Source organism: Pecten maximus, chromosome 3, assembly GCF_902652985.1.
Source record: "Pecten maximus chromosome 3, xPecMax1.1, whole genome shotgun sequence".
NCBI classification, from domain to species: Eukaryota; Metazoa; Mollusca; class Bivalvia; order Pectinida; family Pectinidae; genus Pecten; species Pecten maximus.
The window spans coordinates 414,338-432,170 of record NC_047017.1 but is presented as its reverse complement, the minus strand read 5'-3'; the positions used below and the strand labels follow the sequence as shown (position 1 = coordinate 432,170).

General features: G+C 36.4%; 1 protein-coding gene across 1 annotated transcript; it reads right to left on the bottom strand.

Moving 5' to 3' along the window:
- Positions 1-7,319: 7,319 nt before the first annotated feature.
- On the bottom strand, positions 7,320-15,559 carry LOC117322819. The gene is made up of 7 exons (XM_033877762.1): positions 15,415-15,559; positions 12,665-12,949; positions 11,919-12,290; positions 9,894-10,015; positions 9,152-9,319; positions 8,132-8,731; positions 7,320-7,945 (listed from the first exon to the last, which is right to left on the bottom strand). Exons 1-7 carry the CDS (start codon positions 15,511-15,513, stop codon positions 7,654-7,656), a joined length of 1,938 nt encoding a protein of 645 aa, XP_033733653.1. The 5' UTR covers positions 15,514-15,559; the 3' UTR covers positions 7,320-7,653.
- Between the last annotated feature and the right edge of the window lie 2,274 nt (positions 15,560-17,833).

Below are 17,833 nucleotides of genomic sequence, written 5' to 3'. Positions count from 1 at the left end.
TCAAGCGTATTGGAGAGGAAAAATCAAACATGGAACCCTTGAACACTGGCCAGATGCTCTATCAATTGAGCTTCCTGATCACCGGCATTCATCCCAGTTCAGTTCAGCTACATTCGTATCTGTGGTAGCTTACTTTGATCTAGATTCCTGAAATCTTGAAATCTTGAGAAAAAAAAGGTTGATATGAATTGACAAATACAAGATCTAATTTTATAAAACATCTTTCATTCAAATCCTTTGATGTCTACACTGTGCAAGGGATTATTAACGTTTAATTAGGGAATGATTAAAATCATATATCATGCATGACGTTTTGGATGAATGCACCCATTCTGTCAACTAAGTAACTCGATCTGCAGTATAATATGATATCTATATAGTCTAAGCATGCATGTATTATCAAATAACAGAATATAAATCACACCCTGTTTCATGTTCTCCCCTGTTGAAAATTGACCTCTATATCATTTACCACTAGATACAGCTAGTACCACAATCTACCTAATCAAATATGTACTAGTGCCCTAAAGCTGTCACAATCCAGTAAATCCTCCGATGTACCAGTACCTTACAGCTGTCACAATCCAGTAAATCCTCCAGTGTACCAGTACCTTACAGCTGTCACAATCCAGTAAATCCTCCAATGTACCAGTACCTTATAGCTGTCACAATCCAGTAAATCCTCCAATGTACCAGTACTTTACAGCTGTCACAATCCAGCAAATCCTCCAATGTACCAGTACCTTATAGCTGTCACAATCCAGTAAATCCTCCAATGTACCAGTACCTTATAGCTGTCACAATCCAGTAAATCCTCCAATGTACCAGTACCTTACAGCTGTCACAATCCAGCAAATCCTCCAATGTACCAGTACCTTATGGTTATAGCTGTCACAATCCAGTAAATCCTCCAATGTACCAGTACCTTATAGCTGTCACAATCCAGTAAATCCTCCAATGTACCAGTACCTTACAGCTGTCACAATCCAGTAAATCCTCCATTGTACCAGTACCTTATAGCTGTCACAATCCAGCAAATCCTCCAATGTACCAGTACCTTATGGTTATAGCTGTCACAATCCAGTAAATCCTCCAATGTACCAGTACCTTATAGCTGTCACAATCCAGTAAATCCTCCAATGTACCAGTACCTTACAGCTGTCACAATCCAGTAAATCCTCCAATGTACCAGTACCTTACAGCTGTCACAATCCAGTAAATCCTCCAATGTACCAGTACCTTATAGCTGTCACAATCCAGTAAATCCTCCAATGTACCAGTACCTTACAGCTGTCACAATCCAGTAAATCCTCCAATGTACCAGTACCTTACAGCTGTCACAATCCAGTAAATCCTCCATTGTACCAGTACCTTACAGCTGTCACAATCCAGCAAATCCTCCAATGTACCAGTACCTTATAGCTGTCACAATCCAGCAAATCCTCCAATGTACCAGTACCTTATAGCTGTCACAATCCAGTAAATCCTCCAATGTACCAGTACCTTATAGCTGTCACAATCCAGTAAATCCTCCAATGTACCAGTACCTTATAGCTGTCACAATCCAGTAAATCCTCCAATGTACCAGTACCTTATAGCTGTCACAATCCAGCAAATCCTCCAATGTACCAGTACCTTATAGCTGTCACAATCCAGCAAATCCTCCAATGTACCAGTACCTTATAGCTGTCACAATCCAGTAAATCCTCCAATGTACCAGTACCTTATAGCTGTCACAATCCAGTAAATCCTCCAATGTACCAGTACCTTATAGCTGTCACAATCCAGTAAATCCTCCAATGTACCAGTACCTTATAGCTGTCACAATCCAGTAAATCCTCCAATGTACCAGTACCTTATAGCTGTCACAATCCAGCAAATCCTCCAATGTACCAGTACCTTATAGCTGTCACAATCCAGTAAATCCTCCATTGTACCAGTACCTTATAGCTGTCACAATCCAGTAAATCCTCCAATGTACCAGTACCTTATAGCTGTCACAATCCAGCAAATCCTCCAATGTACCAGTACCTTACAGCTGTCACAATCCAGCAAATCCTCCAATGTACCAGTACCCTATAGCCGTCACTATATAGCTGGCCAATCCAGTGTACCAGTACCCTATAGCCGTCACTATATAGCTGGCCAATCCAGTGTACCAGTACCCTATAGCCGTCACTATATAACTGGCCAATCCATTGTACCAGTACCCTATAGCCGTCACTATATAGCTGGCCAATCCAGTGTACCAGTACCCTATAGCCGTCACTATATAGCTGGCCAATCCAGTGTACCAGTACCCTATAGCCGTCACTATATAGCTGGCCAATCCAGTGTACCAGTACCCTATAGCCGTCACTATATAGCTGGCCAATCCAGTGTACCAGTACCCTATAGCCGTCACTATATAGCTGGCCAATCCATTGTACCAGTACCTTATAGCTGTCACAATCCAGCAAATCCTCCAATGTACTAGTACCTTACAGCTGTCACAATCCAGTAAATCCTCCATTGTACCAGTACCTTATAGCTGTCACAATCCAGCAAATCCTCCAATGTGCCAATACCTTACAGCTGTCACAATCCAGTAAATCCTCCATTGTACCAGTACCTTATAGCTGTCACAATCCAGTAAATCCTCCAATGTACCAGTACCTTACAGCTGTCACAATCCAGCAAATCCTCCAATGTACCAGTACCTTATAGCTGTCACAATCCAGTAAATCCTCCATTGTACCAGTACCTTATAGCTGTCACAATCCAGCAAATCCTCCAATGTACCAGTACCTTATAGCTGTCACAATCCAGCAAATCCTCCAATGTACCAGTACCTTATAGCTGTCACAATCCAGTAAATCCTCCAATGTACCAGTACCTTACAGCTGTCACAATCCAGTAAATCCTCCAATGTACCAGTACCTTATAGCTGTGACAATCCAGTAAATCCTCCGATGTACCAGTACCTTATAGCTGTCACAATCCAGTAAATCCTCCAATGTACCAGTACCTTATAGCTGTCACAATCCAGTAAATCCCCCAATGTACCAGTACCTTACAGCTGTCACAATCCAGTAAATCCTCCATTGTACCAGTACCTTATAGCTGTCACAATCCAGCAAATCCTCCAATGTACCAGTACCTTATAGCTGTCACAATCCAGCAAATCCTCCAATGTACCAGTACCTTATAGCTGTCACAATCCAGCAAATCCTCCAATGTACCAGTACCTTACAGCTGTCACAATCCAGCAAATCCTCCAATGTACCAGTACCCTATAGCCGTCACTATATAGCTGGCCAATCCAGTGTACCAGTACCCTATAGCCGTCACTATATAGCTGGCCAATCCAGTGTACCAGTACCCTATAGCCGTCACTATATAACTGGCCAATCCATTGTACCAGTACCCTATAGCCGTCACTATATAGCTGGCCAATCCAGTGTACCAGTACCCTATAGCCGTCATCACTATAGCTGGCCAATCCCAGTTCAGTACCCTATAGCCTCACTATATAACCCAATCTTGTACCAGTACCTATCGTCACTATACTGGCCAATCATGTACATAGATACCACTATAGCGTCACTTATACCTCCAATACCAGCTGTATACAGTACCTATAAGCCTCACTATACGTCAATACCACTGGGATATACAAGTCCAGATAACACAGCTTGGATATACAAGTCCAGATAACACAGACTGGGATATACAGTTCTCATAAACACACTGGGATATACAAGTCAGATAACACAACTGGGTATACATGTCCAGATAACACAACTGGGATAAAATTCAGATAACACAGCTCGGGATATACAAGTCCAGATAACCACAACTGGGATTACAATGTCCAGAAGTAACACAAGCTGAGGAATATACAGTCCCAGATAACACAACTGTGATATACAATGTCCAGGATAACACAAGCTGGGATTACATGTCCAGATAACACAACTGGGATATACAAGTCCAGATAACACAACAGGGATATACAAGTCCAGATAACACAACTGGGATATACATGTCCAGATAACACAACTGGGATATACAAGTCCAGATAACACAACTGGGATATACAAGTCCAGATAACACAACTGGGATATACATGTCCAGATAACACAGCTGGGATATACAAGTCCAGATAACACAGCTGGGATATACATGTCCAGATAACACAACTGGGATATACAAGTCCAGATAACACAACTGGGATATACATGTCCAGATAATACAACTGGGATATACAATTCCAGATAACACAGCTGGGATATACATGTCCAGATAATACAACTGGGATATACAATTCCAGATAACACAACTGGGATATACATGTCCAGATAGCTTAGCTGGGATATACAAGTCCAGATAACACAACTGGGATATACAAGTCCAGATAACACAGCTGGGATATACAAGTCCAGATAACACAGCTGGGATATACATGTCCAGATAACACAGCTGGGATATACAAGTCCAGATAACACAACTGGGATATACATGTCCAGATAACACAACTGGGATATACAAGTCCAGATAACACAGCTGGGATATACAAGTCCAGATAACACAGCTGGGATATACAAGTCCAGATAACACAACAGGGATATACATGTCCAGATAATACAACTGGGATATACAAGTCCAGATAACACAGCTGGGATATACATGTCCAGATAGGAATACAATAATACACCATTTATGCAAAATCTGTTCTCCTTCCCCCAAGAATGTTTCTGACCAAATTAAGTTCAAATTCATTCATAACTTTATGACTAGTAGCATTTTAAAGGAATTGCCTCAATTTCCTCTATTGGGCACTGCCTGTCTGGCCCCTTGGGGGTCAGAGTCACCATTTATGCACAATCTGTACCCTTCCACCACAGATGTTTTGGATCAAATTTGGTCAAAAACCAATAAGAACTTTTTGACTAGTAGAATACTAGAAATTTGAAGCAAATGTTGACGGGCGACGGAGGCCACTCCATGACACAAAAATTGTTACCTTTTGATAACCCAAGTTCCCTTATGCCTATCAAACTCAAACTTCATACTCTAGTTTCCAATTGAAATTGAAAAAAAAAAATGTACTTGTTTTTCAGGTCTGATTAACACAATTTCTTTAATTCCACTCTGATGCTTGATGTCCTCTGTGTGGAACATCTGGTTTTAGACTGGTCAAACACAGTATTGGAGTGGAATTAAAGATTTGGTATTAATCAGACTGGTCAGAAGTGGTACATCTATAACTCAGTTATAACTCAATGATGTCAATTGGGCTTTATCCTCTTTCATATCATAATCCAAGACGATGGCTAAAATTTTCCCTCATGCATAGGGTGTTATCCAGGGATAAGTCGACCCCTTACTGTTGCCCAGTGTATTAGCCCCCTGGGCTTTACCACCACTAAAATATAGCATTACAATGTATAAACATACAGCAACTTGATAAAATAACAAATGTCAGACACCAATACAATAGTATTTAATTAAAAAATAACAACAATACTTTGTAATGGAGCAGCAAAGGGCAACACCAGTAATATGTACAATTAAATAGAGTAATCCAAGACGATGGCTAAAATTTTCCCTCATGCATAGTGTCTTATCCAGGGATAAGTCGACCCCTTACTGTTGCCCAGTGCATTAGCCCCCTGGGCTTTACCACCACTAAAATATAGCATTACGATGTATAAACATACAGCAACTTGATAAAATAACAAATGTCAGACACCAAAACAATAGCATTTAATTAAAAAATAACAACAATACTTTGTAATGGAGCAGCAAAGGGCAACACCAGTAATATGTACAATTAAATAGAGTGTAATTTAAAACAGAAAATTAAAAAAAATGATATTATCAGAAAGCTCCAGTTAAAGTTCTAGTTTTGAAGATGAATTCCTTTCAAGTTTGCTTTGAAATAATTTTAAAAAGATTTCAGTTATCATATCCATGATAAACCCCTCCTCTCAGGTAAATTAAATTTCAGTACCATATTTCACCCTGATAAGCCCCCTCCCCTAGTGTATAAAGCTTTAGTACAGATTTTATCCCTGATAAACCCCCTCCCCTAGTGTATAAAGGTTTAGTACAGTTTTTATCCCTGATAAACCCCCTCTAGTGTATTAAGGTTTAGTACAGTTTTATCCCTGATAAACCCCCTCCCCTAGTGTATAAAGGTTTAGTACAGTTTTTATCCCTCATAAACCCCCTCCCCTAGTGTAAAGGTTTAGTACAGTTTTTATCCCTGATAATCCCCCTCCCCTAGTGTGTATAAAGGTTTAGTACAGTTTTTATCCCTGATAAACCCCCTCCCCTAGTGTATAAAGGTTTAGTACAGTTTTTATCCCTGATAAACCCCCTCCCCTAGTGTAGTAAGGTTTAGTACAGTTTTTGTCCCTCATAAACCCCCTCCCCTAGTGTAAAGGTTTAGTACAGTTTTTATCCCTGATAATCCCCCTCCCCTAGTGTGTATAAAGCTTTAGTACAGATTTTATCCCTGATAAACCTCCTCCCCTAGTGTATAAAGGTTTAGTACAGTTTTTATCCCTCATAAACCCCCTCCCCTAGTGTATTAAGGTTTAGTACAGTTTTAATCCCTGATAAACCCCCTCCCCTAGTGTAAAGGTTTAGTACAGTTTTTATCTTTGCTGTGAAAGTGTAGTATCAACATTTGAGACGACTTATTTTTGAACCACTTTTGCTCTTAATCTTAAAATTAATGATTTTGCAAAATAAAGAAGGTTGTCTATTTGTGCAGGGCTTACATGCAGATAATTAATGTTTATATACAGTTTTGTTGATAAGAATAAATTTAGTATGAGAATCTTGGGCTTGGCCAACATTTAGCATTGTAAACACTGTTTGAAATTTAACTTAGTGTTAATACATTGTATGCAAAAACTTGCAACAAACAGAAATTTAAAAAATTTTGATTGATAAATTATAAATTGTCTTAATGTACCAATATTCAAATTAATGCATTGATGGGGAATATGTATTTGTAAGATATTTTTATAAAGGAACAATATTAAAGATATTATTGTATTGATTTCAATACATACGTATCTATGTTAAAGTGATGGTAGATGTGTTTATAATATCCAAGAACAACACTCATATACATCTTTGTATAAATAAATACATTAAGTAAAATATCTTTATAGAGTAAAATCTCAATAGTTATGATTAAAAGGCATTTTATATTAAATTAAGAACACTGATACATGTATGTATGTATACATCTTTGCATAAAAAAATACAAGCAAAATATCTTCATGGAGTAAAATCTCAATATTTATGATTAAAGGGCCTATTATATTAATTTAAGAACACTTATACATGTATACACCTTTGTAAAAATAAATTCAAGTAAAATATCTTAATGGAGTAAAATCTCAATATTCATGATTATAGGGCATATTATATTAATTCAAGAACACTAATATAATCATTGTAAAAATAGATGCAAGTAAAATAAATTAATCAAGTAAAATCTCAATATTTATGATTATAGGGCATATTAATATATTAATTCAAGCATAATATCAAAATTTAGATCTAAATAAAACTGGTTGAAAAAACAATGCCATTTATACTTTAAATGTATCACAGATTACTTATAAAGCCATGCTTAAAAGCTCTGTCCATTCATGTGTTCTCCAAGATGTCCTCTAGTTTTTCAAGGACACAATGACAACTCGGTCTGATGTGTGGATCATCCTCTGTACACATTTCAGCAATGTAATCTAACTCTGCGATGCCGATGGTTTCAGAGATCTCGTTGACCATATACCCCACTGCATAGAGATCCGAGGCTGGCGTAGAAAACTGGCCTTGTCTTACTTCTGGGGCGTAGGTTTCACAGTACTCCATCATGTAGGATGGGTTTTCTGAGAACCGATGTCCTTTTCTAAATGTGGCAAGGCCCATATCAATAAATCTGTCGAAGAACAAATGAGAATATCAAATACTGGCTTGTTTCAGAAGAATATGGAACCAACTTATAAAAGTTGATAGAGTCACTCTACTTTTTAATATCATTAGTACAAAGCAATGACTGTCAGGTAAAGATTTAAGAGACTATGATACCTGTTTGTAATTATTTAAGAGAAACACTCCCACATACCTGACAATGTTTGTCATGTCATCAGATTTCCAGTTGACCAAGATATTGTCCGTTTTAATGTCATTCAATAGCACTTGTTTTTCGTGGATCATCTGCAATCCCCAAAACAACTGATAAACAATAGCAATCCATTTTCTATCAACAAATGTGTTGGGGCGGTCCTTCAGCAGCTTTTTCAGTGTGTAGCCTTTAGCAAAACATTCCTGCACAAGGGAGATATCTGTAGGTATGAAAGGAGACACCATGATTCCAAAACATTGAGGTACAAAGTTTGTCGACTGCAAATATATCAGCGTCTGAGCCTCATGGTGGATATCATACAAAGTGGTGCTGTCATCTTCGTATTCTTTGATGCACATGTCCATTGTGTACTGGCAATGTTTAGCGAAGTACACGCATCCAAATCCGCCTCTCCCAAGAACTACACTGTTGTTTTCAGTTTTTTCATAGGTGATATCATAACTGTCTACAACAGGAATCTTGATGTTGTCTAGGGTGGCAGATGTGTCCCTTGCAGCCACATATCCATATTCACTAAAAGGCGATGTTTTGGACAAATACTTATCTAGGTGACCTTCATATGGAATGTTCTTGTGGAACCTACAAAGAAAATATGTTTAACATACAACTGACTGAATTTTACCATATGATATTGAACACTACGTACATTATAAGCCCCTTGGACAGTTTGTGACTTTTACTGCTTGTAGATTGTATTCTTCTGCATTTAAATGATAATTGTGAAGTGTGAACTTAATCAACTTTTCATCATCTTTTACATTTTGATAAAGGGGCAGATTGCTTCGAAAAGACGACAATTTACTTGTCTGTACTGTCATTATTACTACCTGACAATATATATATATGCCTCGAAAATTTGACAATTTACTTGCCTGTACTGTCGTTATTACTACTTCAGTACTTGACAAATTATATACAATGTATATATTCAATTAAGTGTTGTGTAAGTATGACAATTTAACAGGAATGGGAACAACAAGCTATACTGGTTATACAAACTTTTGTTTATCATCTTGCGATTTCTTCATTGCTTTCTCTAAACTATCATAGCGGGTATCTACAATGGCTGCTGTAGCTCCCTGTAGCATTTGGCTGTCCCCACTATCAGGGCAAGGCTGGATGTCTGAAAATTCTCTAGCTCCTACAGCGCTGTCTTTTGAATCACCACTGTAATGCAATCAATTTTGTAACTGCATGTTAAAGAAAAGTTACAGAACTCTTCATGAAATTAGCTCTGTATCTAAGCTGATATCTATTTTACAACACATTCTCAAAAATGTCCTTTTAATTTTACTTATCATATTTTCAAACATATATAACTCAAGATATTTTAGAGGAATAAATCGAAGCATGTCAGGATAAGTAATTTTTATCAAAATCAGAACTTATTTATGTTTAATACAAATACATGTACATATATATATTGTAATAATGTCTTTATTGATTTTCAACTATAAAACAATCTGATAAACAAAATAGACATTTGTTAGAAAATGTGGGTTTTTAAAACTCAACCATTTTGCTGTCATTTGAGGCATTGCCTGAATCCTAGTATTCCATGTAAAGGGAAGGAAACTTGTTATCAACTGATTTTTATCTCGCTACCTGATCTTGCATAAAATATCAAGATCTCTCTTTTTTTATGGTGCAAGAACATTTATCAATAAACTTGAAGAGAGAGAGTCTGTGATAGCTAGAATGATGATGTTCAATTTCAGACCAGTAATTCATAGTACAGTACCTCATCTGTGTTTTCACTAAATTCTTCACCATTACTAATATGACACTGGATTCCATTGCACTCATTGTCATTGTTTTTCCATTGATTTCCACTACTAAAAGGTCTGATTTATTGAAATAAATCTGTAACAAATAAGAATATATAATTTATAAACTATTCTCAAAATAAAAGAATTAAGATATCAGAAAGATCCCAACATTATCTTTAGTAATAGTATAAAAATGGAGAGGATAAGGCCACAATTAAAAATATGTCTGTTTCCCCTTGCCTGACTGACCCATCAAAATCCCAATGACTCAAATCATGGGTTTTTTTGAGTGAATTGCAAATATTTCTTTTTATTCGTTTAGTTTAAATAGAAATCTTGCATTCCATATCTTTTATTAAACCCTGAAGTTTGAGGTCTTTAATTGCTTGAAAAGTATCAATATATTGTCCAGCATGCCCCATTGCGTACAGCTGTATTTGATTCAAAACATGATTAAAACTATCAGGCATGCACCAACGGTTGATGTCGAGGGTACACTGCATGCACATAAAAAGAGATGTACAAGCAGAAAACATGAGTTAAAAAGCATTTAAGAATCAAACTGTCTGAAGAAAATACAACTTTATTGAGAGGCCAAGTCTTCCCGATCATTTCACAAGCTGGTTGCTACTGTCAGAAATCCTATAATTTGATTAGCTGATGACAACTCACAGATCTAGTTTATTTCCTAACCTGAATAATATTTCTCACTAATTCATCACAGGCACCGCAATCACTCTTACAGATCGTACGGCATACATCAATCATGTTTATTCTGCATAAAACACAGGGCCATCCACGAAAGAACTAGCCCTTCATTCCAGCATACCATTGGCCGTAATAGGTCTCTTAGTTATCGAGAAATCACTGTTTCAAGATTTAAACCTATTTGTCCCCTCTGACCTTTAATGTAGGTCAAGGTTATTCATTTGGACAAACTTGGTAGCCCTTTACCCCAGCATGCTACAGGCCCATTATCAAGTCCCTGGGCCTCTTGGTTATTGAGAAGAAGTCATTTGAAGATTTTAGTCTATTTGAACCATGTGACCTTGAATGTAGGTCAAGGTTATTCATTTGAACAAACTTGGTAGCCTTTTACCCCAGCATGCTACAGGCCCAATATCAAGTCCCTGGGGCTCTTCGGGCGGTGATCTAAAAATGTTCACTTATCAATATCAGATCAATTGAAAATTAAGCAGCATTGAATTATTGAATAATTCAAGATTTATAAGATTTGAGCTGAAATAAAATCTTTGTAAAACAGACATTAATCCAAAAGGATGTCAACAACACTGTCAGGCTTGGGTTTTTTTGTCTAAAATATTGAAAATGCTTTCGTGATTTTTTCTGCCTGACAATATGAAATAATTGTTTTAAAACCTATTATTACAACAGTATTGTTTTACATTAATTGTTTTTAAAATAATATATTGTATGTTGAAAACTTCATTAAGTATGTTATTTGAATAAAATTTGTTATCAAGCATCTGACTTTTAGTGTTGTACCCTTTAATATATATGTATTGATTTTTTATACAGGTTGCATTAAATATCTTCATTTTTGAAAAGAGCAAAAGAAAATCCCTAAATACCTACCCAAGTTCAAAACATAGGGTCTGGCAAGGGGAAACAGACATATTTTTAATTGTGGCCTTAAGTTGGAAGTTTTTTGTTTATAGGTAAAAAACTAAAGTTCATAAACCCCTATGGATATATCTTCATAATCATTTAATTTCTGTCAAATCTGCTCAGTTATGTAAACAATTCTTAAGTAAAGTATGTAATACACATCTAAAAATAGAATGTAAGCCAACCCTAGGTGTGCTGTGTTAGATCCAGGATGATAATCAGAAAAGCTTCATATCTTTCAGCTACACAAGAACAAAATTTTATGATTCAACCAAGATAAAACAAAAAAGATTAAAAAAAAAATTATAAAGGAATAGACAGATTCTTTTTGGATAATATATGTATCTATCTGTTTCAGTCTTACATACCTTCATTCTGTTACAGTCACCATGAGCTGAGTTTTGTTGGCTAGTGAAGTTGTTGCACATTTGCGCTTGTGATCCAAAATCTGCCACACCTGGTTTGGCCTGAACACTTCTGTTCAATGTCTCCCATACTGTCTGAATGCCACTCTCCAAGGTTTCCTGAACTGCCTGAATGCCACTCTCCATGGTTTCCTGAACTGCCTGAATGCCACTGTTGTGGGTGTCCTGTACTGCCTGAACACTGTTGTCCATTGTGTCCCGTACCGCCTGCGATGCTATGTCCTTTTGGTTCATTCCAGTCCAGTATGTTTGTGTTTCAAACTCTGCAGTGGATTGCCTAGATTGTGTAGTAGCTGAAGAGGTCTCTGGTCTCATCTGTAATTGTCCAATAATGTTACTCTTCCAGTACATATGTGTTTGTTCATTATGGAAATTAATTGGATTGGCAATTAATTGTTTCTATAGACAAAATAATCCAGGAGGGGGCCACAGGGCCATACCCCTCAAAACTGGAAATGAACCATTATTATTATTATTTTAAATATTACCGTCTAGAATAGCACTAGCTGGTTTTTTTCATTTTATGTTATCTAAAATGCTTAAAAACAGCTCACTATTTTAGGCTCCTAAGATTATCTCAACAAGGTATTGTAATGGAACCAAACAAAGCAAACTCCACAATAAACACAGTGTCTATTCAAATATTCCAATATGAAAGCTTGTAATGTTGTCAAATCAAATTAACATACTTGTTTATATATGTATTGTTGAATATCACCAGGCAAAGACTTTTCCTTTCCAATACCCAGGTCTGAGAGAGATTCTTGCTTGTAGGTCTCTCGTAAAAGTTGTTCAAACATACTGTCGTCACGTTTAGCTAGGCATCTCCACTGGACACCTTTTACGCTGCACCTGCTATTGGGATTACAGATGTTGTACAGTCCATCCTCACAGCCAATGTACAACTCCATCTCTCTATGGAGATAACTGTTATAGGAGCTGACAATTTCATCGATGATATTGTGTCTGGTTGGCTGCAATGTACAAATGTCAACATATTTTACAGCTGAAGTTACCAATATTACTACTATACTATAACTACAACATGATTTAGGTCAATCATTCAAAAGAGAAAGTTAAGGACAAACTGCCATAGGTTTCCATGAATGTCTCTAGAAATATTTCATGATCATCTGTGATAATTTATTAACTGACAAAAATAAGGGGAAGCTGGAGACAAGTTGAGTACATTTAGTGTACTACCCATATAATTCAGATATATCTCTATTTATTGACAAATACAGATATCTGTATATTTAAATTGGAGATATCTGTATTTGAATTGGAGATATCTGTATTGAAATTAGAAGAGATATTTGTATTTATGTATAAACTAGATACATCTCTTTTTTCTAGCTAATATCTGTTTTTAAATCAAAGAATTTTAGATATCTACAAATACAAATTATGAGATATCTAAATTACATTTAATCTTGTTTGTAACAAGCATTTTCATTAGCTTAGAAATTTATGTTATTAGTCTATAACATAAAAAATGGCGTCGCTGTTTATATCATCACTTTTGATTGGCCAATGGAGCAGCATAATGATTTGTAAGAGAAGAGCCCATCAATAAAGTGAATTTTCACAGTATATATATTAAATTATAAGGGTAAAATTGACTATGTTTTTTATTTTATTGAGTTATAACACAAAAACCAAAGTTTACTCTAATCATAAACCCCTTGACGGTTTATTTAAAGTACAATCTGATTTTTGGTGTTAAACTGACACAACATCAAAAACTATATTCAAGTTAATACTTAAATTATACTCACTCTACAAATTATGGGATAATATTAAAAATAAACACAAATATCAATTTTACCCAGAAATTACTCTACAATTCAATAATTTTGACAGCTGCTTATGCTTGGAATATCTCCTTATACTTCGGACAGATGCGTCTGACACAGGAATCGGTGTGGACTTGCTATAGATGGAAGGTGATGAAAAACTTCTAGTGGCATATGCTAGTAGGAAGTTACTGCCTAGAGAAAGGGCCTATACAGTGATCGAGAAGGAGTGTCTTGCCATAGTGTGGGCCATTCAAAAGTTTCAACAGTATCTATAGTGTACAGAATTTTTCCACAAAACAGATCATCAACCACTCATTAATCTTCAACGCTTCAGAACTGCCAATGGACTACTGATGAGATGGGCACTCCTGTTACAGCCATATCATTTTCGGATGATGGCAATCAAAGGGAAAGACAAAGTAGGGGCCAATTAGCTCAGTCAGGTCTAGAAGTATCCATTGTGAAAAGTCAACAGTTCATTAGAGACATGCTTCATGCTTTCTCCAAAGCGTGAAACACTTTCTGGGAAAAGGAGAAATTTTGTCACGAAGTATATTAGCAAAGTAAGTTTTTATTGCAATTTATTATAGTTACTCAGTATGGTATTTCATTCCGATATTTATTGGACAAATATTTAGGTTATTATACTGACGAACGTACAGGTAAGAGTATTGCCACACAGTCAACGACCGCTATACCGGTAAGACATACGTGTGTCATTTTTGAGGCCAACAACCCGTCAACCAGAAATAGAGATGCCAAAATGCAAGACCACCAAATAACAGGAGTCTGGTTTTCAATTTGGGACATGATCCAAACATACATGGCCTGAGATGGATGGATTGGTGGAGAAGACAGCTGACAATATATATGTCGGTTCCACATACAGGAGCACTCAACGGACCTACTATGCTATAGGTGCAACAACACATAGAGGTCAGAGCGGCTCGCTGGATACAGGCTGCTGCTCCAGCAGCAAAGTGCATGTCATCATCAGATGATACAATGTTTAGGAACGGTTACGCCCTTTTGGTTTATCAAAATCATGGACTGGGGAACATTGTGTCTTTGGGAATGTGGTGTCCATATGGAGTAGATATTATTCATGTAGGCCAGGAAATCCATGAGACATGTCCCTTGTTTATTTGAGATGCACTGCCGCTCTAGCTCCTACACTACAGAGCCAATAGAACATTTTAATGTTGTCTGGCTACTGTAGTGGTTATACATGTGAATAATTTCATATTATATATAGATCTAATAGATTTTGGTTGAATGAAGTGAAAGGAGTTTACTGACTTCAATTACTTTTACATCATTGGGGATGTTTTCTGGCTTCACACTGTTGAAAGAAATATCCATTCATACTTCGAACAAGTGAATTTAGGTCATCTTCCATCAGCTGAACTTATATGTTCGTCATAATGATTATAAATTATGATACACGTAACAGTCACCCGAAGCTCGTAAGCTTAAATCTGTGTCTAATAACCATCTTTACTGCTCAAACTTTTAACCTGTTGTTTTTGTCTTTTTTATTGTTTTTTTTTGTAAACAGATTTCTTCCCCTTGGCATAAAGCACCTAGGCTATAGCTATAGTCCAGGGAGGCCGTCTCGTGGTAGGAATTTGACTACTTACCTTCCTATCCCTAATTTCTATCAATCTAGATCCTTGTGGAGGGCATACTAATTTGTTAGTTTTATGACTGTACATCTTCTTGATTACCGGCAAATCCATGTTTAGCCTAATGAACTGCTACAGTGTCTGACTGCAGATCGTTGCTATGGAGTCATTCATATCTTAGCGCCACCTAAATCGCGACTCAAGCGCGAGCTGGTGGCGAAAGACATAAGTAAGGGAGATAATTCAAGATACACATTTAAGATATGAATGGCTGTGTAAAACTTTAATCGCTAGATCTGCTAATTACCATTGTTATTACCCTCAATAATGTTACGAAATGGTTGCCCTTTAAGCACAGAGAAACTTTGTGGCGATTGTGCTGTACACGTACTTGAAATTTATCTGAGTGATAAGATTTGTACCATCGTAGAAATCCCAGAAGTCTTGAGAGTAACAATATTGACGACACTTTAAGTTGGGAAGACTATATAAAATATGTTCATTCTAAATTGGAAACTAGATTAGCCTTTCTTCGTAAAATAAAGGTTGTGTTTTTAAATGGTCTGAGAAGTAAACACAATAGCTTGCATTTGTATGTGTCGATCGATGGTAGCCTGTACTCCTACGTTTACAAATACACTAGATGCAAGAATATGACGCTTTTTTGTAATTGGAATGAAAAAAAAAAGTATGGGGATGCTACAATATCATTTCTTTACTTACTGATTTTATTAATTCATTTTTTTTTTATTTTGTGATTATTATTTATTATTAGGGATTTCCTTTTTTTTTATCATAAAAAAGAACATGCATTCTGATAACAACATGTCAGATATCATACGCAAAGCAAGAAATTACATTTTTGAATACATTAGGTACAGGAGAAAAAATATGATGGATTTTGAGTAAGAATACAAATACAACTTACTATTGCAGCCCATTCGTAATTATTTGCTAAAAACGTCTTCAAGCAGTATAGAATGAATTGACCCAAAACAGTAATTGAAAGTAATTAAAATTGATTGACAATATTGTTATCTAACTTTTAAAAGAAAAACGAGAATATGGGAAGATCTATTTTAAACTGGAATACTGTCAAGTACCTTGAACTGAAATAAAATGTTCATGCTTGGTTTTATTGGTACACAGGGACCGACACCTACACTGATAACTAGGTAACTAAAGGGAAATTTCCACTGTCAAAATGGCCGCCGTGTTCCCTGATAACCACAAATATTGAATGTTCTTACAACTACTGAATCAATTTTCTGACAAGATTGCTACATAAACAAATTATGTTGGTTTACACATTAAACCACCTAATCTGGAGTCCAATATGGCTTCCTCGTCCTAGAATCTGATTGGCCATGTCAGTGTTGGTCTATATCGTAGTTGCCCAAGTCGACCACACCTAATGCCTTGAAGATGATGGTTAGTAGCGAAATCTACATTATTTGAGGTTTGTCTTAAAACTCTTGACTTTTGGATGCCAAGGCTAACTGGCTTCCAAATGCATGTACTGACTATGTGGACACATACCCCATGGTTTTCTGTCCAGTAGGACACTGGCGATAATAATCCTATATGTACATTAAGGCATGGAGTGCATCCTTCAACAAGTCATTGCCCAGATAACACACATCAAATCCAAAAATCAACCCTTTGCACGAATGGTAACGTTTTGATCTTTGGGTATTGTGAGGGTAAGTGATAAAGCTCTCTATACTCTTAACAATTTTGAATGGACTGATTATAGAAGTCATGCAAAATGTCATCTGTTCACCAAAATTGTACGCCCGTCTTTGACGGTGTCCGTCCGTCCGGCGGCGTAAACTGTCGTTTGTCTATATTAACTAACTACATGCTTATATCAATGCTTTCGGTAAGTGGAAAATGAATGGAAATGTGTGTCTTTAAATATGTCAATAACTCCTTTCCTATCCCCGTTTCAATCTGCATTAAGGCGCAGTGATTCACCAACCAATCAACTACTTGCGATCATTCATGATGTATATTTTGCTTTTAATGATAATCGTGTTTGGCATAAATATCTTCATTGTAAATTATCCAGCTTTGGAATTCGAAATCCGTTGTTAGTTTGGTTTTAGAATTATCTTTCCAATTATGTAGAGAGTTGTCATCAATGGTAAAATTCAAATTGGTTAGATGTTAATGCTGGTACGTGTTCCACAGGGCTCGAGTCATGGACATATCTTATTTCGATATACATAATAACATTTTTAAAGATATACAGCAAAAATAAGGTTATTCGGTGATGACACCTCTCTTTATGTCACTCTTGTTATTCCTAAGGCCAGCGCGGGGCTTCTCAATAATAACTTAAATAAAACAACTGGTCGCAAAGATGGTGAATTTTACTCTTTCTTAAAAAAACAGTAACCCTACTCACCAGTAGCAAAAATACATGAAACAT